Source organism: Musca vetustissima, unplaced genomic scaffold, assembly GCF_032173495.1.
Source record: "Musca vetustissima isolate MV318-11 ecotype Yass unplaced genomic scaffold, APGP_CSIRO_Mvet_v1 utg38941, whole genome shotgun sequence".
Classification (NCBI taxonomy): Eukaryota; Metazoa; Arthropoda; class Insecta; order Diptera; family Muscidae; genus Musca; species Musca vetustissima.
Window position 1 is genome coordinate 1 of NW_026877969.1, and position 16,892 is coordinate 16,892.

General features: G+C 38.1%; 1 protein-coding gene across 1 annotated transcript in view; it reads left to right on the forward strand.

Annotated features, from left to right (window-relative positions):
- Positions 1 to 82: 82 nt before the first annotated feature.
- The window catches only part of LOC133322730 (dynein beta chain, ciliary), a gene marked incomplete at its 5' end in the record, with an annotated part of 79,105 nt that continues 62,295 nt past the window's right edge, over positions 83 to 16,892 (forward strand). The window contains 7 exons of the mRNA XM_061531692.1: positions 83 to 258; positions 610 to 714; positions 817 to 1,059; positions 6,173 to 6,483; positions 6,551 to 6,654; positions 11,202 to 12,061; positions 14,146 to 14,465. Coding sequence (XP_061387676.1) covers positions 83 to 258; positions 610 to 714; positions 817 to 1,059; positions 6,173 to 6,483; positions 6,551 to 6,654; positions 11,202 to 12,061; positions 14,146 to 14,465 — 2,119 coding nt within the window. The remainder of the gene's footprint in view (positions 259 to 609; positions 715 to 816; positions 1,060 to 6,172; positions 6,484 to 6,550; positions 6,655 to 11,201; positions 12,062 to 14,145; positions 14,466 to 16,892) is intronic.

Consider the following 16,892-nt stretch of genomic DNA (forward strand, 5'->3'; position numbering starts at 1 on the left):
ATTACTTCCTAGGATAACACGCATTTATTTTCATTTCTTCTTCTGCTTCCCCCTATACCCACATACGCATATATGTCTAAAGAACATCCAGCCAAACTTCAGATGCGAATCCTTTAAATCTCGAATATGAAAAATTGACTGCAAGACGTAATATTTTGACAACAAAGCTAAGCAATTTGCAGTTGAAAGTTTGGCACAATTGGCAGCAGACAATTGAGAAGCGCATTGCCCAAGGACTTGATACCAAACTGATGACTCTCCACCATCAAAACTCTGGCAATGACAAATTCAGTTGTTCGAATAAAATTCCCCAGTGTCGTGAATGGCCAACAACGAACAATAATGTCAGTGATAGTGGAGCTATCGATGCTGTGACTAGCAGTGGTGGAAATGCCAACAAAGTCAATAAGAACTATAACAACAACATCATCGTGGCGAACATGAACACCTGGACATCCAATTATACACATCGTTATCAAGTTGTCACCCCAAATCGTTGCAGTAGTGCAACAGCACTCCCCAATACTACAGCTAGGGCTTTAAGTGAATCGTCATCGTCGTCGGTGTCACCACCACCACCATCGTTGTCGTCGTCGTCAACGACACCTGGCAGTGGCAACACAAAAATCCTTGAAATGCATTACTCCAGCGAACTTTTCACATTATTAAGGGAGACTAAATATTTGTTGGCCCTACAACAGGTTAACGAGAGGCGTAAAGGGTTACTGGCCACATTTAACTCGCCACAGCCGGCGTCCACAGATCTGCAACGACAAAAGGCAGCTGAGGAACAACTGCACCCTCATAATCATCAAGAACAGCAGATGCAGCAGCACCCTCAATTGTTGCCACAGACTTTACTCGATTTGTACGAACAACGCGATGTTTTTTGGCAACGCAAGATCAGATTAATGCAAATCTCGGAATACTATAACGGCATTCGCCACCAGAATGGACAGCGAACAGCTATCACAGAAATGCAATTAATTCATCCGTCTGTCAGTGTAATCTATGAACAGTTGGATTTGGCTGCCAAAACATTAACATGGCGAAACTATGGTGAGTTTGTTAAGGTGCATCTTGCTTTTGTTGTAGTCGTTGGTGTTGTTTTCGTTTTGAAAAGGTGACAACTAGGGCTTTGATTAAAATTCAATAAGCCGCATCAAAGGATTTGCGGATTTGTTCGTTGTGTGCGCCATCTTTTTCTATTTGCCGATTAGAGATTAGTTTGGACAACATATTTTTTGGTGTCCAAAGAAAAAACTATGAAAATAAATCTGTAAATAATTGCTAAGTAATTTGATTACCGGATTCTGTTGAACCGGAAAAATAAAACGGCGTTGTTGAAGAAAATAGGTAAAATTAATTAAAATAAAGATAAATGCGTCCGATGTTAAACAGAGGGTCAGTGTGTCATCAGAGAAATCGGATTTAGGTTTCAATGCCAACCATAAGTTCTTCAATTAGAAGCCAAGTATGTCCTCTTATAGAATTCCAAGTGGTCCTTCATATAGAAAACCAAAATTAGTTTAAATTGGTTACCAGAAGGACTTCCAGAACTATACAAGGTCAGACAGGTATATCATAGGAGATGTTAAACATAGGGCCAGAGGATCGAAAGAGAAATTGGATTTAGGTAGTTAAGGTCCATCTCAAAACCAACCAGGAGTTCTTCAACTAGAAGCCCAGTATCTCCCAGGCTATGTGTTTCTTATTTTAGAAATTTGGTTATTTTAGGTTAAAAAAAAAGGACTTTCGGAACATTTATTTCGAGGCCAGAATTTTATCTCATAGAAAATATTAAACATGGAGCCAGTGGGTCAGAAAAAATTGTATTTAGGACTTGAAGGTTCATCTAAAAGCCAACCAGAAGTTCTTCAAATAGAAGCCCAGTAACCTTATAAACGGCTGTGGGGTCCTTCTTACAGAATACAAGAATTAGCTATTATTGAGGACAAAAAAAGTGATTATTTATTTCTTATTTTTTATAAAAAAAACGAAATGCCGTATGATCGTATTATACAACACCAACAGTCTTCACATAGAAGTTCAAAAAACCTTCCTATAAAATAAGAATATAAGAAAATGTTCTCGTAGCAGACATTAGGGTTAATTATAGAAGACAAAAGGTATTTTTTACAGAAGAAGATAAGCTCCTATTGTAGAAGATGAAATATCTTCTTGTAGAAGCCCAGAAAGATCTTCTTTTTAGAACTCCATAAAAGACGAAAGAGATTTTGTACAAGAGATGAAGAGATCCTATAGTATAAGACGACATATTTTGTTATAGAAGTCAAGAAGGATCCTCTATCTAGATGTCCATAAGTCCAGTAAAAAGTCCATTTTGTCTTCGTATAGAAAAATTTTACAGATGTCAGGAATTTTTTAAGAAAATGCCAGTAGAGTGTTTTTTTAGGAGACCAAGAGGGAATATTTATAAAAGGCCAGAATGAAGTTATTTTATAAATTCAAACATATAGAATACAAAGGTCTGTAGGGTTAATAACAGCAGTCGGGTTCTTCTTACAGAAAATCGAATAATTGATTATCAACAAAACTAGAATGCCTTTATTGTAAATGACCGGAACGATCTTCTATATAAAAAAATAAAACAATTTTATTAATAGCATAAGGTCTTACTATAAAAAAATCACAGACAAGAAAAGAATTGTGGCATGAAATGGTAGTGTCTTCCTGTTTATGAGGTCCTTACATGGATAATGAGAAGGGTTTGATCATTCAGCGTTGAATAAGAGCTGAAACGTCTGCTTATATAGATGATAGGGTTCTTTAAAAAAAGAAGACCAAAAGAAGGCTAGAAAATCGTATCAATAAATAATATATAATCTTCTCGTAGAGAACCCGAAGGTTTTTTTCATAGTATACCACAAGGTCATCTCATACAAAACCCTAAGGTCGTCTTATAGAAGATCAGAATGGCTTGCTCATAGAGAGGATAGGGTTCTTTAAAAATAAGTCTTGAAGAAGGCTAGAAGATTTTATCAATGAAAAGCAAATTATCTTCTAATAGAGAAATCAAAGCTCTTCTCATAGAAGACCACAATGTAATCTCATACAAAAGCCTATGGCCATCTTATCGAAGGTCAGAATATCCTGCTCATGGAAGACCAGAATGTTGTCTTGCAGAAGACCACAACATTTTGTCATTCACACTTGCAGAAGAAGACCTTCGAATGCCGCATAACCATATCTTTCAGGGTAATAATATATTCGATACCCTCATAGAACCTAGAAATCGCGAAGTTCTTCTCACACAAGACTCCAAAGTATGGCCCGCTCATAGAAGACCAGAATGTTGTCTACCAGAAGACCATACAGTTCTGTTCTTCACAATCGCATAGAAGCATGGGCTTTCTATATATTTCAAGCTAATAATCCTATTTACATGATCAGCCTTATTCTAATGAGGGTGTATACAATTTGCTACGATAAAAATATGCCCCATGATAAAAATGTGCCTCAAGGTTCTTTGGAACAAATTCTTTACAGATAATTTGGTGTCGATTCTGCCTGTCTGTCTGACTGGTGCGCATGAGGTTTTCTCTCAAAAGTTTATATTATAGGACAATATTCAGGGCTAAGACCATACATCATAGGTGCAACACATTATTCGGTATTTTCAGCACGTTCTTTATCTGATTTTCAAAAATATAGAAAACCGGTTATTTTTGACTCGAAATTAGTTTTTTGGACTATGTGGCATAAAGGGCCCCATACACTATATATCATGCCATACAGCATTTATCATAGTATTTGTTATTTTTTGAAATTTTATTTATGTAGTTTTGATTTGAAAATGAACTCCTATCAATCTGGTGAATAATATCAATTTTGAAAGTTGTCAATAAATAATTTTGTGTACAAAAATAAGAGAATTGTGTCGGAATAAAACAACAACTGAATTTACGACACAAAATGCAATTTTTGGGACAAAAATTGATTTTTTGGAATAGTGATTGAAGAGTTTGCCATACACTAGTCAATATCACATATACAAAAAGAGGTTCATCGGCATGACGGCATGATTTATAGTGTAACAATAAATATTTTTTAAAAAAATAATGTGGACAAATACGAAAGTGTTTCATAATACATATGTATAGGGTATTATTCTTCTTTTTTCTATTGACTCAGGTCAATAGAAAAAAGTCCATAAGAAGGATCAAATATAGATTTCTAATATTTAGGGACCCCAGCGATAATCTTATGAAGAAATTTTTTGCAGATACTGCGAGGATTATAAATCGCATCTTATGTAAAGTCCGGTATAAAAAATTATGGACGAAAGGGACACACGAGCAAACGTGTTAGAAGGACGAAATGTTATACAGAAATATCTCCATTCCATGCAAAAGCTACAAATCCAGATACGAACTTATCTCTTTATTTATAATAGGGTCGCCCGCAAAAAAAAAGAATGATCACGCCATATCTCTGAACTTTTACCTAAGGTGATTTTTTCTTTCTGGATTTTCATATACTCACCAAGGCCCTAATAGGAATTTCCTATCCCCCAGACAATGACCTAAATTTTGTCAGACATTCTTATAAGTCAGTGTTTATACCCTTCACCACACTGTGGTACAGGGTATTATGTCTTTGTGCATATGTTTGTAACAGGCAAAAGGAAACGAGATAGACACATGGTTCCTTTTGAGAATATGCATATAATCACTTTCTGAGTCGATTTACGCATGTTCGTCTAGAATGATGTGTGTTGAGTTTCCTGAATATCGGTCCAGATTTAGATATAGCTGCCATATATATTTTCGTCCGATTTAATGTAAATGGTGTACCAAAGTCCCTATATATCTTTCGATTTGCACGAAATTTGGCATAGCGTAATGAATTAGGTCTTGACTGATGTGTGCCAGGTTACCTGAAAATCGGTCCAGATTTAGATATAGCCCCCATATATATTTTCGTCCGATTTAATGTAAATGGTGTACCAAAGTCCCTATATATCTTTCGATTTGCACGAAATTTGGTAATGAAGTAGGTCTAGAATGATGTGTGTCAAGTTACCTGAAAATCGGTCCAGATTTAGATATAGTCCCCATATATATTTTCGTCAGATTTAATGTAAATGGTGTACCAAAGTCCCTATATATCTTTCGATTTGCACGAAATTTGGTAATGAAGTAGGTCTAGAATGATGTGTGTTGAGTTTCCTGAATATCGGTCCAGATTTTGATATACCACCCATATATATTTTCGTCCGATTTAATGTAAATGGTGACCCAAAGTCCTTATATATCTTTCGATTTGAACAAAATTTGGTACAGCGTACTGAATTTGTTCTAGAATGATGTGTGTTAAGTTTCCTGAAAATCGGTCCAGATTTTGATATAGCTCACATATGTATTTTCGTCCGATTTAATATAAATGGTGTATCAAAGTATAGGTTGCAGAATGGCATGTTTATGGATCTATTTTCGTGTTTATGGTCCTTCAACGTCTGTTGGGATTCATCTGTTGAATATGCCCAAAATGGTGAAGGGAATCACATAGTCGGCCCCGTCCGACTTTACTATTATCCTTACTGGTTTTTCATAGTCCCCGTAAAAATGTAATGCTTTACTTTCGGTATGGTCCAAGTCCCCTCCCAATTTTGCTGAGTTTTTAGATTTTGGTATTTCGTTTTCTCCTTTTGTAATCTTCAAAGTAATGACAATTTGGGGTGCCCAATGAAATCCAACATTTTTAATTTAACATTTCGGATATATTGACAATTTGGGTTAAATCGTTTGATAGATTTTTTTAACCAATGATAATCCAAAATACCAATTTTGTTGAAAAAGTGTAAAAAAAAATCCTCGAATTACCGTATGTACATTTATTTCAAAATCCTTTAAATAATTCTTGAAAATTATTTTAATCTCTGTGCGTTTTTATGATCGAAGAAACTATTTTTTGACTAGACTGTATGAATTTCGTGGACATCATACCTTCATCTATCACGACTAATCTGATATTAATACAATGCATGTTCACACCTACAAGTACAACAACTTTTTACTTCGATAACAAATTTTCCTTTTTGATATAAAATAATCGCAAAAATAAGTACGGAAACAGCTCAATAATATTTCACATTTATAAATAATAAGTTTATATTAATATTAAAAAATAAATGTATATTCCCTTTCAGATGACAAACTAATCGACGAAATCTATGTAAAAACTAAAGCACTACATCGCAATTTAGTGCAAACCCGATCCAACATAGACTTAATATTACAAAGCATACAACGCTGGAGCCGTGAACCATTGCATCAACGTTCAATTTATGGTAAAAATTTATTAGAAATACGACATCAGGAGGAACGCTTACGCACTCGCCTAGTGCAATGCGAAGAAACCAACAGTCTGCTGAATCGTTTACTGATTAAGAATTTCTGTTTATTTTTCAATTATGAAATTGATGAGAATTACGATGGAGGAGATAAAAATATACATGAGGTAAGCTAGTTGATCAATACACATTCAATAAAAAGTTGAAATATTTTTGTTTGTTAATTTGTTACAGTTTTTACTTAACTATCCCGATGATCAGCGTGATAAGTATACACAGTATTTAAAGTCAATTGATAAAATGATATATGCCGAAATACGCCAATCAATGAAAATAAGGTTACAATATGACTGTTAAATTAATCGCTCAATCATAAAACGTCATTTGGAGATTCATTAAAAACGACATCATCTCAGCAGGATCATTTAACATTTTTCGAGGATCATTTCATCTGTCAAACTCACAGAAGATATAACATCAGATACGACATAAAATACTAAAAATAAAAATAATCAATCATAACTAAATCGACAACAAAATATTCTCAGTTGACTCAGAGTCACACATCGAATATGGACTGCCTCCTCCGTTTTAACACACCCCAGACAAAAGTGTTCGCTTCAGATTAGGTATTTTCAAGTTGCTGTCCAGGACTCAAAGTTTTCTAATCTCCACTTCCCTGTAATAAGTCACTATGATATTGAATATGGAGAATAACGATCCCCATTTTCGTATAGCTCCCCTTTAACAGTACCGACTTATTTTCGATATTTTCATATTCCGGTTTCTTTAACGCTGAAAAACCTACCTATAATTTAGCATATCGGCTTTTTGGGTAAGAAAAACATGTTAGCATAAAATTATTGGCATTATGAGTAGATTTCAACAGTTCAGCAGATATTACTATTGTGTCAGCAGGTCTCTTAATGATGGATTTCGGGTATAGGAACTCGTAATTTTCATGTTCACGGGAAGAAAAAAGTTAAATATGATGCTAAGTCATTCGTTCGGGTTGGGCCCCGAAAAAAATCTGAAGCATGGAAAAATTGAGCGGAACAAGATTTTGACACAACCTTTGGGTTCTATTGCCAACATACATGGCATAGCCTCATCATTAAAATTTCTCTACACAGATATGTCAGATAATCTTCCGCCTATGCACTTCCATTGTACTGGCTGCAGGCTTGTGAAAGAACATTTGTTCCATAAGCCCAGCTTAAAACACATTTCCAGGTTCGTCGGTCTTGTGCGCAGCTTTTCCAATTTGAAAGACCCTGTTTCGAGATGTTGTCATCCACTTGATCTATCCATCGAATTCCCCTTCTATGTGAAGCTGGGGCATCCTCATCCATTCTCACAACATGATCTAGCGAACGTAGTCGCTGTAGCTCGATGCGTCGGACTATGTCGATGTCCGAGAATATATGGTACAACTCATGGTTCATTCAACGGCAATATTCACCGCCGACGCAGATCGGCCTATAAATCTTCCGAAGATTTTTTTACACTTCCATTGTAATGTTGCAATAATACTTAACAATAACCTTTAAAAACGGACTTTAAGTCACCCGATCCTGATGTACTTGTAAGAAAATCTTGTTGAATGCATATAAGGTCATAAACCGGTAGGTGGTAAGTTAGCTTACGCCAGAATATTCAATATGCCACTTGAAGAATTATGACAGGGTGACTCCTTAGGTCACCACATTTTCCCACCCAGTTATATCAGCAAATATTCTGGAGGAGGAGGTTCACTCATAGCATTTTTGTGAAACATTCGCCCTCACCTTGGATCATCCACGTCCGTCCTCATTCAATTCGTATTAGGCGGAAATTTAAGGGGGGCCCATTCTCGGTTTCAAAATACTGAAATTTTTATTTAATTCAAACCTATCAAGCATCTCTGAAAAGCGCTGCACAAGATAGACAAGAATTCCATCTGTCAGGACAAATTCGAATGTTTTAGCCCCTCCATAATCAGGATGGAGCAGCCGTCTGTACATAATTACTGTCTCAAATGCACAAAAGTTCAATACACATCTGCTTGAAGAAAGCACTTCTTATCCCGATAATAGTATAGAAGCACAATGGCAAAGAATTGCCCACTCCCTACAAACTGCAGAAAAAAGAACAATTGGGTACCAAAAACCACCACCAAGAAACCCATGGTACGATCAGGAGTGTCGTAATGATACTGATGTGAAAAACGCACGTTACGTAGCAACACGTAACGTGATGGAGAATTATCGGGAGAAAAGGAGAGAGTAGAAACGTGTTTTCAGAAAAAAGAAGAAAGAACTAGAAAAGCGTGAGCGTCAGCAAATCAAGATGTACAGGCGTCAAAATGAAGTCCGGAAATTTTACCAACGAGTAAAACACCAAACCGAAGGCTTTGGTGCAGGCACATCCTCCTGTAGAGATGAAGAAGGAAACCTGGTGACAGATACAGAAAACGTGTTGTGGATCTGGAAGGAGCATTTTGAAAAGCTTCTGGTATCAAATAGTGGTGATAAAGAAGATACCCCAGAATCAATAAGAGATGATGGTATAGAGTGTATACCACCTTGACAAGATGAGGTCATAAAAGCAATTAATCGGCTCAAGAACAACAAAGCAGCAGGAGCCGATGGGTTACCAGCCGAACTATTCAAGACTGGTGGCCAGATGCTGGTCAGGAGCTTGCACCAGTTGATTAGCACACTTTGGCTAGATGAATGCATGCCCAATGATTGGAACCTCAGCATCCTGTGTCCCGTGCACAAAAAAGGAGACAAGACGATATGTGCCAACTATAGAGGAATAAGTCTCCTTCCCATCGCATATAAAGTGCTATCCAGTGTGCTGTGTGAACGATTGATGCCAATGGTCAATGACATCATCGGACCATACCAATGTGGCTTCAGACCTGGCAAATCCACCATTGACCAGATTTTCACTCTGCGCCAAATCCTGGAAAAGACTCACGAAAAACACATCGACACATACCACCTATTTGTCGACTATAAAGCCGCATTCGACAGCCCTATCCGTTCAGAGGTGTTTAAAGGATTGTGATGGCCAACCAATGCTACTATGGTCTAAGTAAGCAGTTTAGAAACAAGGCCACCTCCCGCCAGACCAAACTCACACTTTACAAGACGATGATACTACCCGTGCTATTATATGGATCAGAGGCATGGATACTTGCGCAAGCAGATGAGGCAGCTCTTGGGGTGTTTGAGAGAAAAATTCTCCGAAAGATCTACGGGCCGATCTGCGTCGACGGTGAATATCTGCGTCGAATGAACCACGAGCTTTACAATTTATACGCGGACATCGACATAGTCAGTCGTATTGAGCTGCAGCGACTATGGTGGCGAGGCCATGTTGTGCGGATGAATGAAAATGCCCCGAATTAGATGGAAAGACCAAGTAAAAAACAACATCTTGGAACGTTGTCTTCCAAATTGGTGGACTTGCGCACAAGACCGACGCGCTTGGAAATCTTTTTTAAGCTCGGCTTATGGAACAACCGTTCTGTAACAAGCCAGCTAAGTAAGTAAGTAAATAGGTCATTCGACTTCAAATCCACCGAACAATTCGCACCAACGAAAAACCGATTAAGAACGTTTCGAAGAGGTTATTAATCGACTCTTAAGAACATTTCCCGCACTTCACATTAACGGGTAACTGAGTAGAATTTTCTGGACATTATGACTGTACTCTCTGAAACAGAACAAATATCCTTATGGTAAACAATGACTAGACCATAAATTTAATCTCTCAAATACGGATTTAAGGAATGGGAGGAGTTCTTAAGTGGAATGTTTAAATACCTATCATGTATGAAAAACACGAATATCCTTCATGTAAATAATCACTGCAGGATCCGTTTCATTCACCTAACTCCTCAACTATACCCACTCACATGTCCCCAATATCGTATTGGACTTAAGCAGTCTAGATTGTAACCTTCATGAATATTTAAGACACGTTCATAGATAAATTTCCGAACGGTAAAAATAATTGTCCTTCATTGCCAATTAATGGAATTAATTACAACAGGATGTATTTCTTGAAATTCTTTTGAAATGGAACCCCATTTCCAATAGACTTCCCTCCATACTATCTCCTACACCTTTTCACTTAGCACAGATTTCCCCCATTTTATATTTGGAATATAAAAATCAGGAGTCAATTTGTAAAATAACCCTCTCGTCCGCAAAGAGGTAATAAAATCAACACCAAATATCCAAGCAAGTAACAATTCAATAAAACCCCTGCCTCTCCCCCCAAGCTATTGACAATGTTTACTTTATACTAAGTCTGCCAACAATAACTACAACAGTGGCAATAACAAAAAATCGCTGAAAACACACATTCGCGGTATTTGAGCTGTCATGTCACTTTTTTGTTGCTGCAACCATTCAAATTGCACATCATGCGAATTTAAGTATCAATGCATTCGTCCGTCCGTCCGTTCGTGTGGCTCAACTTATTTTACAGCCAAAATGTGATGACAAGCAAACTGTCAGAATTGATACGTTCATCCACATTGCAAAACATTATCATGATCATCATCAGCACATCAAAACACATATGAACATACACGCACACACACATCGATACACCTGTACTCACACACACGCTCACTCCCTGATTCATTCGGCCATAAGTGAGAAATAACCATTAGCCTGCCATACCACAAAACTCACATTCACACCTTGTCGCACACACACACTCACACATGGAGGTACAACTCCCATTTGAAAAGTAACATTTCTGTGGAATTCACGGTGTTTTGTTGGCGTTGTTGTTGCTGGCAATTGCATGCAACATGCATTGCCACGACGGCACACAAAACACCTCTTATGCCACGTCACTTCACTTTTCGTTGGTTTTGCAGTTTGGAGTATTTGCTCAACGAAATGGCAACAACCGCAACAGTGGAAACATCACAACCACTGACAACAACAAGAACAGCAACAACAACATCGGTAAACGAAGACCCTATTACAACGATGCCAACAATTGCTGAATCAACTGCTGCTGCTGCTACGGCTGCCGTTGAAATGTGTGGAGTCAACCAAACAAGTGCCATCAAATCAATACAAATACTAACTGCAACAACAACACAGACACCAATACGAACATCAACAACAACATTGACAGAATTAACAGTTCCAAAAGCCACAACAGCGACGGCAACCAAACATTTTCTACCCCACTTACTTAAGGCGATCCATAGCCAGCAACAACAACAATTGCCCAATGCTAACGACTCTGCACCCTTACATCCAGCAATGCGTTCCCCACTCACCCACAACACTACGAATAACTCCCATCCCACCAAGGACCACCACCCCTCCATAACCACAACAACACCAACGAAATCACCCCTTTTTGAGGTAAAATTGCAACTACTTTATGGCGCCCGTTGCATCAACTTCGTACCCTCGCTCGAGACAAGTGAGCCAACAAATTTCCAGCAAATTGTCGAGCAACTACTCGTTGACATCGAGAAAGCATGCAAATGCATGCCGCGCATTTTCGTAGAAGATGACACGCCACTGACACCAGCGAGCAATGAATGCGACGGCGATGTTACGTTCCATCGGGTACAAGCGGCTCGTGTCGTAGGGCCAAGTCAAGTGTTGGCAAGAAGAAGCAGAACACAAACGACAACAGCTACAACTTCGGTGCGATGCCCATCAAGCGAAGACAGGGTGATGAATGCTACAAATGTTGCAACAATAACCCAAACAGGTAAATAGTTTTCAGCTCATTTCACTTAGTTAAATATTGTGGCAGGTTGGCAGGGTGGTGGTCGGTGGAATAATGGGAGGGATTCGATTGAAAATAAATTTATTAAAAATTGGCGTAATTAAAATTAATTTTTCAGTATTGTTATAACCCAGCCCATGGTGGCGTATGTGGTATATGCATGATATATTTTACGGATGTTACGCATACGCCATGATGTCCATAAGATATGATGAGGCCATCGTTAAGTTGAAAATATTTTTAGAATTTGCTTCTAATCGTCCAATCATCCGTCTGTTTTTATACCCTCCACCATGTACATTGAATTTGTCATTCCGTTTGCAACTCATAGATTTACCGGATACCCCACAAAGTATATATTTTGGATCAGAATACAAATTCTATGTCTATTTATGCATGTCTGTCCATCTGTCTGTTGAAGTCACGATAGAGATAGAGCTTTAAAGTTTTGCACTGGCATTGCTATTACTCCCAGGATGGTTGGTATTGCAAATATGGTATCCACCGTTTGGCATAGCCCCCATATAACGGTGTGGGCACCGTTATTATCATACGGATTTTTGACAGATTTTTCAACCGAATTAGCTGCAATTTGCTACTTTTGTTTCTCATTGGGTAGCAAGTCTTCCTACCGAAAAAGGTCAATAATCAGCTATAAATAGATATTTTAGTCACAATTTAGCTATACGATCTGACCACGAAAATGTCACACTGCTCGGCTCACTTTTTCAAAACGACAGATTTGATTAAATCTACACCTTTTCAAACACCGTACATGGTGGCGTATAATTTGTAGTGTACATGGTGGCGTATACATTTATTGTAAAATTTCTGGAAAGAAGGTTTTTTTTATCATCAATCCGATATGCCAATTTATAGACACTTCGATGTGAAAAAAAGCTTAATAATAGTCGAAATAAAGCGATAGGGGTTAGGTGAAGACATGAGCCTATGCTCAGAGTCCTACACACGTCGATCACCCTTATGGATGTCTGTTTTTTTTAGTGGTGTACTCAAGAGCCTTTTCCTTTTGCCCTTTGACACGGGTTATACTTCGGATCAGATGTCAGCTCCACACCTTTGCCAGAGACAGTGGGCTTTGCCGACTCTACTACTTTGTTTGATTCAGAAATCTCCTTAGAGGTTTTTGATCGAGTACCTGTTTGTTTCGGGAGGAAGATCCTTTCCATCTGGAGCTCACGATGAAAAGCATGCGGATAGGTTCTTTCGAAATTCTTTACGAATTTCATTTTGGCCTACATGAGATGAACCTCCCTCGCCGAAAGCAAATTCGCATCTCGCCCTACGAATTTGCGGAGGTACGATACGGCACGTTTATAGAGCTTCGCATCGGATAATTCACGGGCAGTTCCGACCTTTGAATCGTTGACCGTTGTTAAGGTCTCAATAGACGCTCATCGATTCGGTCGCGGTCTGCTTTTTGAGTTTATTGTCGGCATGTTCCGAAACAAGATCAGTGGGAATCATACTTGCATTCGGTTGGTAAACAGGGCCTAAACTTCCTTCGTTGTAACTAACCACAATAATCATCCTGTGTAGACTTAGCCGGAATCATCGTGGCGACCAGTTTATCATCGGAGTTAGATTTTGTAGCAGTTCCTCCTGAAATGTATCCCCACTTTGCTCTTTCAGTACAAGTCTCTCCAGTTGGTCGAAGAGTTCCCTACTCGGTTCCTCTAGATTTTCGTGTATAGCAATAAGGATCCTATGAAGGTCGCCCCTCCCAAAACTGTAGTCCTGTCTGTCACAATTTGTGATCGCGAGGTACATCTCTAATGTGGTAGGACCAGAATTCTGAATTTTCTTTAATTTCCGCGGATTTTTTACATCGAGCCGACACCAAATTTAACTACCTTTACTACCCTTTCCCACGCCTCTGCTGACGATATTTGTGTTCGTGTTGTTTTCCTAAACATTGGCAACACAAAGCTGACAATATTTCACTTGAAAAGAAATTGCAGTTTCTTTGGCTGATTCACTCTGATGCACATACTACTGACGATGCTTTTTATTTTTCATCTTCATCCACTTGGTATTTTTTCCAGGGGACAACTACGACAACAGCAACAACAACGACAACAACTACATCTTAAAACAACTCAATGCAGTCATACGGAATATGGTTGCTGCCACTGTTAATGCCGCCAAAGCGTATGCCTCCAACTTTCAACATTATGCACATTTATGGAGTGAAAAATATTCACAAGTTCTCAATAGACAATTGTGTGAAATAGCAGCAGGGGGTGAGAGGGCACGACAGAAACGGGATGCCGCCGATTCGCAGGTGGCAGGTGGTAAGCGTGCAACAGGAGAGGAGTATGGCATGAACCGAGGTTACTATGTCATGGAAACATTCAAGCGTGAGGTAAGTGGGAATATTAATGTCAACAGACGAACAGACGAAGAAACATAAGAATGATTTTGTGGAGGGAAGAATAGAGGGAGGTAGGGGAAAATAAACACGTTTTGAGCCATGTTTGCAAATGGAGATGAATGCCGGGGAAGAAGTGTTAACAAACGACAAACAATATTTTTATCTCAAGGCTTGAACTGCATGAAGAAATGCTGCAACGACAAATGTCTCCATGTCCAGGTGTTTTTTGTGTTATTGTTATTGTTATTGTTGTCATTCTTGTTCTTATTGTTGTTGTTGATGCTCTCTAACCATTTGCCGTATGGCAAGTTCAATTGTTCATTTGAAATGCTCATAAAAAAACTTTATGTCCATCATAAATAACCAAAGACAAATGTAAATTATATATGTATGAGTATGTTGACATATACAGGCTCACACACATACATGCATACTTGATACTAAATTGAGGAGGGCAGCATCATTTGGAATCAAATGCCCACAGCAATGATGGCTAACCTGAATTGAACTCTTATTTAAGTGTTTTTTTTTCTTTTGTTTTTGTCTCCAAAGCAATTTCCAAAACACTCCTGTTAGTGTGTGAGTTTGTGGCTGTCAATGTGTATGTGTGCGTGTGTGTATTTACGTGTTTGTGTTCTAACCACAATATGTGTGGTCAGTTGGAATTTTTATAAGGATTTGCCACATCCATGCATGCACACACACACATACACACCCATCTATATATTGCAAAACTAAAAGAAACATAAAACAATAAGAGAACCCGGTTGCACATCAAACACACAGGCACACAGCCACTCATACAGTGACACACTCTCAACCCAATACACTACACATGAAATATTTACTCACATTCACACATACACACATATTTATAAGATATATGCGACCACAATCACACAAGTTGTGCCCACGGGACCAATAACATTTGATAAATGTCGAGCATTTAAGGCCAAACTACTTGGCACTTCTCGGTAGCTGTGGTGGCTGGATGACTGCTTCGCTGGCTGGCTGTTTGACTGAATAAATGCCGAACTAACAACATAAGAGGATCTTGGTGGTCCTGGTCAGGCAACTTCATCGTCTTGTTTTTTGCTTGGTTGCTTGGTAGCCACTTTATGTCATCTTAAACATTCACAACACAAAGACACACACACAGAGACACTCACACACTTGAGAGTTACAATTACACATATATTTACGCTTAAGTGTCTGTAAATGTGTTGCAGTTTAAAACATTTCCAATTCAGCTTCTGGTTATGGGGCTTAAGATGAAAAAAACACACACACCAAAGATATTTCTTCAATTATTACAATCACCGAATATTTCTCATTTAAAGGGGACAATTTTGAAGGGGCACAGTGGTTTGACCCCAATACAAATATTATTTAAAAAATTAAGTCTTAAAAACAGGACCATCACAAGTCGACGCATTTAAAAGACCTTTAACAAAAGTCCCGATTTTAAAGGACCTTTGCACAATCCACTAATTCCAAAATCCACGCCTCAATGGCTTTAAAAAAACGATGCCTTTACAAGACACTTAAAAAAATGAACGACGTTAAAGGACTTACAAAATGCACGCCTTTAAAGGACACTAAAAAATACACGCCGTTGCAAGACACTTACAGAATAAATGGCTTTAAATGACCCTTACAAAATCCACGCTTTTAAGGACATTTAAAATATTCACGCCCTTAAAGGACCTGAAAATATTCACGCCCTTAAAGGACCTGAAAATATTCACGCCCTTAAAGGACCTGAAAATATTCACGCCTATAAAGGACCTTAAAATATTCACGCAAATAAAGGACCTTTAAAAAATCCACGCCTTTTAAGGACACTTCAAATATTCACGCCTATAAAGGACCCTCAAAAATCCAACCCCTATAAAGGACCTTAAAATATTCACGCCTCTAAAGGACCTTAAAAACCCTCTCCTATACAGAACCATTACAAAATCCACGCCTTCAAGGCCTACTTCTAGGCCTTGAAAAAAATTCTTTTAAAAATCCACGCCTACTTCTAGGCCTTGAAAAAAATTCTTTTAAAAATCCACGCCTACTTCTAGGCCTTGAAAAAAATTCTTGGAGGGGTATAAAAATTCTTTTAAAAATCCACGCCTACTTCTAGGCCTTGAAAAAATATTCTTTAATAAATCCACGCCTTCTTCTAGGCCTTGAAAAAATATTCTTTACAAAATCCACGCCTTCTTCTAGGCCTTGAAAAAATATTCTTTAAAAAATCCACGCCTTCTTCTAGGCCTTGAAAAAATATTCTTTAAAAAATCCACGCCTTCTTCTAGGCCTTGAAAAAATATTCTTTAAAAAATCCACGCCTTCTTCTAGGCCTTGAAAAAATATTCTTTAAAAAATCCACGCCTTCTTCTAGGCCTTGAAAAAATATTCTTTAAAAAA